Source organism: Hesperophylax consimilis, chromosome 1 (assembly GCF_061612785.1).
Source record: "Hesperophylax consimilis isolate HC1 chromosome 1, BYU_Hcon_1.0, whole genome shotgun sequence".
Lineage (NCBI taxonomy): Eukaryota > Metazoa > Arthropoda > Insecta > Trichoptera > Limnephilidae > Hesperophylax > Hesperophylax consimilis.
In genome coordinates this window covers 10,334,170-10,345,135 of record NC_142836.1, presented here as the reverse complement: position 1 = coordinate 10,345,135, position 10,966 = coordinate 10,334,170, and the positions used below count along the sequence as shown (strand labels likewise).

Genomic DNA, 10,966 nt, shown 5'->3' with positions numbered 1-10,966 from the left:
ATCCAGACCCTTTCCATGTTTCCTGTTTCCGCAATATGATTTCTGTAATGTTATATCTTTTGTTCAGGGGCAACGCCAACAACAGCCAGAACAGCAACCAAGTGAACGCCTCCACTGGCAACACCGTTCAGGAGAACGCCCAGAAGAACAACACCATGAGGGGTACGGCAACACCGCCCGCTAGGCACCGTACCACACCGCCCATGTCGCACCAACACCATGGTGAGTTATTTACAAATCAAAATGACATCCCCAGACCCAGCCTATCATAAACCTTTTCAATTAACATGATAGTTTATTCTTTTCAGTGGGCGTAGTATCCCAGCAAAGCATCCAAGGGGGTGCCATGGCCTATCAGGCTATGGGCTACCTGCAGGGCCAGCAGAGCTTCCAGCAGGGCTCTGCCGCCGCGGCTCAGGCTTATCAGGGCCAGCGGCAGGCGTGCGCCGGACAACCCTTCTATCAACAGGTATGTCATCAACGGAAATTATTGCCTAAAACTGAAACTTGTCAATAAGGAACTCCAGTCCCTTGTTTCTATTTTTATTAATAATGACCTTCTAACTTAAATACCAGAATATTTTATTTTAGTACTAGCTGTACCCCGCCACTCTTTGCTGTGGCTCAGTCTGTCTATACAGATAAAGAAACCATAGCGTGTGTTGCTTTTATGTCCAACAATGACGAAAACAGTGTGCAATATATTTGTGAATGAAGAATACTTGGAGCAGGTGGATGGGTGGTAACTCCAGCTAACTCCATTAATGGAGGACCGAACACAGTTGGCTCTAACAAAAAATTGTCCAAAGAAGTGAAGCTAGCAGTCCACAATGGAGTGCTGGTACCATAGACATATAAATATTAGTAGATCTGCCCTAAGTGATTAAAAGCGTATTGTTCCCCACTCCCCATACCGGTTCCATTGGAGCCGGCTGGGCTCGCGTATGGCCTCAAGTGAATTTAGAAAACGTGACGTCATCATTCTTGTGCGAACTATGGTCGAGGCATCATCGGTTCATTTTACGAAATAACACGGCAAAATGGTGGCTTGTGGTATGAAAACTTGTAAAAATAGATGTGAAAAAGAGAATAAACCCAATTGTCGTATTACATTCCATATATAAGCATTATTTTACTTTATTTTAAGCATATTCACATCGTATAATATGGATCAGTGTAGAAACATATACTATCACATCGAGATACGTCTGGACGCGAAACACAAAGCTGGTTGGTTGCTGGGAAGTAAATTATGAACATTTATAAAAGTGTCTTAACTAAATACGTAAACGAAATATTCGACTCTGAAAATAGAAGAAATTTATTGTGCCGAATTTGGACTTCGCAAATTTGTTCATAACGTGGCGAGTAATTTGCGCTCCCATGTAAAAATGTCTATTCATTCAAAAGCAGATTTTACTTTTAAGAACTAAATGGTGATATTATAATGCGAGATGCCTATTTACTGTCAGATTGATTTATTGACGAATCAGTCAGCTTTACCCCCTTCGTTCTTCAACAGTTGATTTTACCCCTCATCTTTAATTTCTAGTCTATATATTCATATGTCTGTGGCTGGTACCCACCCCGATTTATGGCAGTGAGGCATGGAACTGACAGAGGAAGGATGAAAGTAGACTGAATGCTGTAGAAATGAGATCCCCGAGGCATTTGTGTGCTAAAACCATGTATGATCGTTTGAGAAATGTGGAGATCCGCAAAGAAAGCAAGGCTGATGTCATAATGAGTAAGATTAAAAAAGGGACGCTTAGATGGTTTGGGCATGTAGAGCGAATGAGCTAAGAAAGGAGTGTAAGGAGAATATATGATGTAAATGTGAATGGTAGCAGAAGTCGGAGACGCCCGAGGAAGACATGGCACGATCAAAACAACTCAAATGGTCTCATAGAAATCGTTGTGTCTCCCTTACCATGTTAGAAACATGAACTAAACAGTTTTAAAAAGAGAAAACACTAAGGGCCAGTTGTTTCGGAAAAAATCATGCGTGAGAAAGTCATCACATTGTCAATCGGCTCAATTTTCCATAAATTGGGTTGTTTCATCATCCGTCAAGAGAAAATTCTACAAAATATTCATGAAAATGTGATCACCCGAAATCGGCCGGTTAACGCGTTTAATAATTTTTTTTTAAGAATGACGCATGCGCAAACGTCACAATTGCGATCTGACAGATTGTATGTACTACAATGTACCGATTACTGGTGATAACGACCTGACTATTTTGGCAAATAACGCAAAGAAAACCCAATGATTAAAATTTATGAAGTTAATGGTGTGGGAAGAAGTCAAAAATAGTTTTTATATTGTTGGTTTCAATAATTGAAAATGATGAAAAAAACTGGTAAAAACATTGAAAAGGTTCAAGTTTGTTTCTCTTGTCGACTGACCAATGTATCACAAACTATTGCCGACTGTAAAATTGTATATTTTTCGATAATTTAACAAAAAAATTTCATGTGATTGACATTTTCGATCAGATGAGCCAGATACTTGAGTCGGGCCATGTCAAGAGTCGGAATAACAGAAGAGTATATACGAGACGATGTATGAATATGAGTGAGGCAAGGAGTCTGTGCCAAGACCGACTTGCTTGGCAGTCCGTCCTCTCTGCCTACCCCTGCGGAACGGCGGGATGGATTTATCCTATAAAAACAATCCATAAAATGTTTGTGGGCTAGTCTGCCTAATAAACATTTGAATACATATTATATAGTGTCCAACGGGATGTTCAGGATATACGTTACCTTTCTACATGATTTCCCACACTGGCTTTGAGTCACAGAAAGAGTTCAGTTTATAAATACAGAATAAAGCACTGAACAGACTGGCACAGTCATACTAAGCTGATAACTGCGTGATGGACAATCGTACCGCTGAGGTCGGCTAAGTCTGGCCTTTGAACAGACTAGTTAAACCCTCGGAAGGATCCTGAACATAAGGGGAGCCTAGAGATATTTTCTCAAACTTCAAAGGACCCTGAAGATAAAGGGAGCCTAAAGATATTTCCTCTTACTTTTAAGGACCCTGAAGATGAGGCGAGCCTAAAGATATTTTTGGTATTTTTAAAATTTTGATGTTTTAGATAAAAAGACAACTTTTTATTACTAGCATGCAATTGAATTGTGTTACTAGTACGCAATGTAATTGTGTTACTAGCACGTAATGGAATTGTGTTACTAGCACGTAATGGAATTGTGTTACTAGCACGCAATGGAATTGTGTTACTAGCACGCAATGGAATTGTGAATAAAAAAAATCACCCCACTCGTATGTATGTATATGTTAAAGTGGAATATTTTGAAGTTCAGTCATACCAAAGATATTCATTATGCAATATTATCTCATTAATTTTCATTATTTTTACATATATATTTTTTGTTTCAGGGTGCTGGTGGACCATCGTGCTCCCTGGCCCGCCTGCAGCAGATGGCAGAGGGGGGAGCGGGAGGAGGCGGCGAAGGGGGTACACCGCCCCACCAGGGCCCCACTCCCCCCGCCCCGCCTACCACCCCGCACTACCACAAGTACTATGCCCAGGCCCCGCCTGACTCAGGCCGCAACTCTAGAAACATTCCTGGTAATTGTCATATGATACTCCTCATGAACCTTCTGGCCTCCAGCTTTAGACAACTCTCCCTCAAATTCCTCCACTTTTGCCAATTTTTTCCAAGATGTCAGTCTATTATCTCTTCTAAAAAAAATTAATAAACAATCCCATTTAAAAAAAAAAATTGTCAATTGTTTTAGCAAAAATTATACATCTAATAAATCCTTGAGAGTAAAAGTGTTAAATAACCAAAACATGGAACAAATTAAAAGTAGTAATTTTTTATAAAATATGGCTTGCCTATTTTCCACAACAAGTATTTTTGCCACAATCTTGTAAATCATTTGTATGGACGAACTCATCAAATAAAATAGGTGATTTTGCAGGGAACGTGGCCAGTATGCAGCAGCACATGCAGATGGCCGCCGCATCACACGCCTCTTCACGAATGAGCCCCATCAACCCCAACCTGATCAGCGCATATGGCTCCCCGCTCAACGGCTACCGCATGGGGCCTCAACAAGGGGGCCCCTTCCCCGGGGCTCCACCCGCACAGTTCAACGCACCCACGCAGTTGCCCAGTGCTGTGCAGATGATGGGACAATACCAATATCAAGACCCCAGAGCTACAGTCCAACAGCAGAATGCAGTGTCTTACGGATATATCAACACAGGGCTGATGCAGTCGCTGAACACCACCATGAGAAGATCCTAAAGCATGACCTTGACATGATTGAGTGTCGAAGCATTCCATCGTGTTTTGTGACTCCATGGCACCCACAAGGCGCCTTCTGGTAACCTTGGTTGGTTTTATGTTGATTAGGCCCACCATACGCAACCTTTAATAATAAATAATACATACATTAACGCTTTAAAAATAAATCAATTCGAGTGATATTATTTAGACTTGCATAATGTGAAATTTAGACGTAACTAATAAATTTTCAATAATAGACTTTATGGAAAATTGAATGACTAAAAGGATTGATATGATTATGAATAGTAATATGAGGCAAGCAAACTTTAAATTACACATTTATGATGTTGATTGGGGACTTAGATGGAACAATTTACTCAGGGGTAGACCTGACCTTACACGCAATAGCTGCGTCATCGTACAATCTGCTTTCAGTTACTTTCTCTCTGTTTGGACATAAAAACACACAACAATAAGTGTGTCTAGAAGAACCACTTCAAAGTCGATAAATAATAATAATTTAAATAATTGGATGGTTGAAAGAAAGTCTGTTAAGCTCTGAGGTGGTAATTAATTAAAATACTCAAAGGCATAAAATAAAGGTGGGAAAGCCCTACTCGTGTCATATAATATGTACTTTGGGACAGTGTTGCACAAGGCCATAGTAATTATTATTTGATTCACCGAACGTGGAACCCTCCAGTATGTACAACGATAGTGAATTGTGTTTGTGAACTGAATTGAGTGGCAACTCAAGAAGGATTATGTTAATTACATTAAAAACCTGGTTTACCTACCAAAATACATCTCAGCAGTTGTGATTGGTTCTAGTTTTTATAAGTGTCATTTTTAATTTAAATCATTACATTGTTCTTAGTTTTTTTTTTTTTACCGAATATACCAATCTCATATTATATTGTATAAACTTTAATCTTTTTTATGTAAGACTATCGCATCGCATTACTTTAATATAGCCAATAAGATGTTTATAATAATATATCCGTTGTTAATGTAAAATTTATCAAAAAAAAAAGTGAAAATAATATTTTTTACATTTTTTTACTACACATAGTGTTTGCATATGGTAAAAAAAGAAATGTACTACATAATGTTTTGTTTAGTGTTTGTTTGTTTGTTGTTAATGAAGAGAGTCATTCACTTGTTAGGTGCCTAATAGAATCAGAACAAATGATCAATAATAATACCTTGGACGTTTTATTTATTACATTATTTTATTTTATTTTGTAAGAAGCTAATATATTATAATTGAACTCAGTATTTCATACTTAAGTTTGTGATTTTTATAATTTCTAATGGTAATAATTTTCCCAGTTTGAAGGTTGGAAAAGGATGTCTGTACCTAAGTTAATTTGGAATATGTTAATATAATATTTTGTAACCAAATCAGTTTTAACCATGTACCCTCGACGTGTTGCACCATTTAGTTGTTTAAAGCAATGTTTGTTTGTAGCAGTGCAGCTCTGGTGTATCTAATATCTTATTTATTGGGTCCCCCTTTTCTCACATTAATGTAACTATTGTACAAGATCTGCTGACAGAGTATAAAGTTAATTGTTACTTATGAAAATATCTGTAAAATCTATTGTAAATAAGTCTAGCTGTAGCTGGTGTTATTACACAAAATATAATTTTGTGAAAATTACCATCCTCTTTTATTGTTTACGTTATAAACCATTAATTAACACACCGATACACACAACATGTGCTTCAAAATACCAATGGACATCATCAGGTTCCCGCTGTTAGCTCGAGGTAAGCAAACTAGAGACATTGTTTAAAAATGTCGTCGCATTCTGAACCCTTCTTTTTTATGATTGTGAAAATGTCATGGAGTTGCAAAATCCGGTCTGGAATTTTTCGGAAATCTGGAGATAGTTACGAAAAACTGTTTGTTACACCTTGAATATGCCTTTTATGCTAAATATCAAAATAATAATATATTTTTCTCTCGATATTTAGCAAAAAATATTAATATTATTTTTCAATATACTTAACTTCTTTATTGCCAGCGCCTAATATCTACCAAGTAGCAGCTGATTATATTTTCGTTTTTTTTATACTTTCATAATTACTTAAAATGTTTTTGTAAATTGTAAAACCAGATGTTTATGGACATTTTTGCCAAAGTTTGTACATTGCATTTTGACTCAATTGGATTTTTCGTAGTTATGTGATATAGAATTTTGTAAAGTTATATATTTTTAACATGCTTCCCTAAATAGTATAAAATTTTATTTATTTTATTTTTTATTTTTTAAAGAAAGACAAACATTCCCAGGTTACGAATAACCCAACAATGTTTGAAAATCTCCTACTACCACCACAGAAAGCCGAAAATGTTGCTTGTGTTGTGATGGAGGACTTAATAAAGTCGTTATCTGCATCTGTCTGTTTTTTTGGGTGCTTAGTCCTTCTTAACTACGCAACGGATTTTGATGGGGTTTTCACTATCATTTAGAGAATTTCTTTCAGAAGGTATATAATACATGCATATTATATTTATAAAATGTAGAGATAAGTCAATATTTATCGTAGAATTCACAACGCCGGGTACACGTCAGCTAGTATTTATTGATTTACTTTAATTAGTCGGTTAAATACAACTTTCAAACCTGTATATATTTTTAATTAATTATTTAGATCAAAAGAAAGTGTGTTTTTACCAATGACTAAATAAAATACCAATATAAAATTCAGTCCAAATCGTAGCACAAAAATGGCTTCCAAAATGGCTGCAATGCCAGACCGTTTCTATGGTTATTTTCAGTGGCTTCACATTTTATTGACATTTGGGGGAAACAACAATTGTTTTTTATTTATCATAACCCATTCCATTTAAATAAAACGCATTTTTGTTAGCACAATTACTGTATTTAGGTCGCATGGCTTTGGAGCACTTTTTTTTCTTGTGCACGTGTATCACAAACATGTTATACATGCACCTATGAAACTGAAAGGTAATAAACAAAACAAATCATAATAAAACTTGGGTAGGAACTTTCACCACCAGTTGGAATAGTGATTTCCTAATATTCCATTCTTAAAGTGTAACAAAGAAAAGAAAATAATTTCCTTTGTTTAGCCAAATACCCTAAAATATTAATAATAAGTCCAACAGTGAAAAAGTAGCAATATCAACAACTCTAGCCGCTAGAGGGAGCTAAATGTAGCATGTTGCTTTGACATTTCTTTCAATAGTGGTAAATGGAATGTATTTAGCATTTGGTGGTGGTGTTTTGCACTTTCTAATTTGGATTTTGATAAAATATGTTTTAAAAAGTAGGTGCCGTGGTTCAGTTAACAAACAAACAACAAAAACACTCCAAAGTCTTTTTTCAAGATGCCAAAAAACGTTGACAGGTTATTGTTGGAGAAATGATTTCGTTAAATCCTAGCAAACAAAATGTTCTTGATTACGTAAAACATGGATTAAACCATGAAAATAAAAACTTTAAGGTTAATTCAGCAAAGCTGTGTTAGATCAATGTAGCATTCTGTGTTCAAGTTAACTAACTAACCATCACGCCGTTTCTCCGCAGGGGTAGGCAGAGAGGACGGACCGCCAAACAACTCAGTCTTGGCACACACTCCTTGCCTCATTCACATTCATACATCGTCTCATACATACTCTTCTATTATTCTGACTCTTGACATGGCCCGACTCGAGTATCTGATTCACTTGATCGTGCCATGTCTTCCTCGGGCGTCCCCGACTTCTGCTACCATTCACATTTGCATCATATATCCTCCTTACACTCCTATCTTCGCTCATTCGCTCTACATGCCCAAACCATCTAAGCGTCCCTTTCTTAATCTTACTCATTACGCTTATATCAGCCTTGCACTCTTTGCGGATCTCCACATTCCTCACACGATCAAACATGGTTTTACCACACATACGCCTCAGGGATCTCATTTCAACAGCATTCAATCTACTTTCATCCTTTCTTTGCCAGTTCCATGCCTCACTTCCATACATCAAGGTAGGTACCAGCACTCCGTTGTGGACTGCTAACTTCGCTTCTTTGGACAATTTTTTGTTAGCGCCAACGGCGTTCAGTCCTCCATTAACGGAATTACCTGCATTTACCCTTCTTTCAATATCTCTGTCAGCCTTCCCATCTCTCGTAAACATACTTCCTAAATACACAAACTCATCCACCTGCTCCAAGTATTCCTCATTCACAGCTATATTGCACACTGTTTTCGTACCCTCTCTTTCAAACACCATTACTTAAGAGTTATTTACATTCATCATTAACTCATTCTTCATGCATACTTCGTTCATCCTAGACACGAGAGACTGTAGATCTTCTATACTATTAGCAATCAGTGTTCAAGTTTATGTTATATATCATTGTCAATGTTGATGTTCAAAACACATTTACAGTGTAAAAGCAGGGGAGCTATATCACCAGCCGGGAGCTATAGCTATGTACACCGGGTTGGGCAGCCTTGTGAGGCAGGTTAAGTTAGGGGATTTAGGAAATGATTTATTATGAGTTATGTGATCGTACAGATATTGTAACGATAGGGGGGCTGGACACAACTTGTCACGAAATCAGCTTCGGGGAGTGTGGAGAAAAAGTGGAGTGAAGCTACGTCAAAGTACAGAGAAGAATTGATTTCTAAATCTGACTTGATACTTGAATCTAATACTTAGGAAAAAACTGAATTTAAACTGGAAGGGAACTGATTTTATTACTGAATAAAACACTTTTTAAATATTTCACTTGGAGACTTGGTTTTGGTTTTCAGAACAGTATTTTCAGATACATTAAAATGTATGTTATGTTAAATTATAGAGAAAACCAACCAACAACTCATGCCGCTAGTGTAGTAGGTTGCCATCATAATGTATGGGAAACAATGGAAGTTGAAGGTATTATTTTTTTTTTTTCCCGACTTTATGTCCGGGTTAAATCATCCCCACAGGAAAAACTAAACCCTTTATAGTGTATTAATATTATAGGGTATAAATATAAAGGGATGAGCAATGGCAAGGGAAGAGTGCAGCTATGCGATGCTTGGTTTTCTTTTTCTGTATTATTAGGGCGCTTCCTGTTATTCTCTATTCAATGGTTTTTACCAATTTCTAAAGAAAATATCCTTTAATTTTCTGGTGTCTTAAATAGCCTACATAATATATTTTTGGAAAATATGGAGTTTTATGTAAATTTTAACCAACATGAAAAAAATCACGTTTAACATTTCTGGTATGGAATCCGTTAGTTCCATTCTGTGACTAGGCATATATTTTTTTAACATCGTTTTTAGGGGCTTTTGCATAGGAATAGTTTAAGGAATTACATTACTTGTCTACAGTTTTGTTGTTGTTGTAAATAACTAAATTGCCCCAGCAATCTTTTATATTTTTTACTAGCTGTACCCCGCTACGCGTTGCTGTGAAACAATAGTGCGTGTTGCTTTTACATCCAACAGATGGTGCTGTTTTTACTTATCACAGGTGACATCTATATAATATAGGTATATAAAAACACATGCATATTCGAATGCAACGTTGTGTCAAAATTTCAAAGCTTTTGATGAAGAACTTTCGGAGATTTAAGATTTTTAACAAACATTTTTTTTTTATATAGATAGATGTTATAAATTGAAGATATCAACATTATTACCCTCCATTAGTATTCTAGGCAATAATATTTACATATTATGGCAGTTAGTCCCAGAATTTCTGCACTGAAAAAAAATCATGACTTCTAGTAATCTTGTACTGGAGAAAACTTTAAAATAAAATGTAAAAGTAACAGAATGGAAAGCATAAAATTATCAAGACAGATTTGAAGGCCTCCGTGATCATAACGATGTCATGGGTTCAAATCTCGGCGTGTGCAAGTAAATTTTATTCGATTAATTTGTGTTATTTCACAATTTACTCATTTAAAATAATATAAGGTGCAAATATATAGTATAGTATATATTTGCAACTTAGGGTGGAAGATACTCTCAGTATTGCCCTGGTATAAGACCACCATTCAGAATTGAAACATTTGCAATGGCTTTGGGCTTTTTTGATGATCAGATCTGAATAGTCAGGTACTTTCCCACCTTCCTCCTCCCCATCTCCTTCCCCTATCCACTACCTTCAGCCTCACAATATACCCCGATTGGAGATGCATAATCTCACTGCAGTTTCACATTAAAAAGAAGAGGGCTGTGAAATACCCCCTTAGAGAAATGATTCTTTAATTGAAAGAGGTTAGGCCTGGACATATATAGATATGGCATGTATCAATACGGTATCCACAGATATCAGTGTTACTGAATGCTAAGTAATACTGACAGATCGAACTGTATCATGTAGGTTCATTCAGAGTCAATTTCAAAATTTGAAAGTAACAATCAATGCGTCTTGTGCTGTTCAACTGAAAACGCCCAATATAAAATGTTTAGAAATTATTGGCAATATGCGGTATTGAACTGACATACACTATCTACAGACAAAAATGTAGATGTTTTCTTCAGATTCTTGCAGTACATAGTCTGCAAATAGAATTTTATAACTACCCTCGGTGGAACACTATAACGGTATCCTTCGAAATGCGTTAGCACATGAATCTGTATACGACTTCACTAGTCAACCAGTTTAAATTATAATAAGGAACTCCAGTCCATTTTTTTTAATCATAGACCCTAACTTAACCCTTTAAATGTCGAAA

The 10,966-nt window shown here is 36.4% G+C and overlaps 1 protein-coding gene across 4 annotated transcripts in view; it reads left to right on the top strand.

Annotated features, from left to right (window-relative positions):
• LOC149426265 (uncharacterized) overlaps nt 1-5,928 on the top strand; it is a 29,706-nt gene extending 23,778 nt beyond the window's left edge. For 3 of the 4 annotated variants that reach the window (XM_089647789.1, XM_089647628.1, XM_089647711.1), the window contains 4 exons: nt 68-222; nt 309-469; nt 3,406-3,598; nt 3,943-5,928. In XM_089647789.1, the coding sequence (XP_089503915.1) occupies nt 68-222; nt 309-469; nt 3,406-3,598; nt 3,943-4,283 (850 nt within the window). In that variant the 3' untranslated portion in view covers nt 4,284-5,928. The remainder of the gene's footprint in view (nt 1-67; nt 223-308; nt 470-3,405; nt 3,599-3,942) is intronic. The other variant, XM_089647692.1, reaches the window with a different exon arrangement.
• The last annotated feature ends 5,038 nt before the right edge of the window (nt 5,929-10,966 follow it).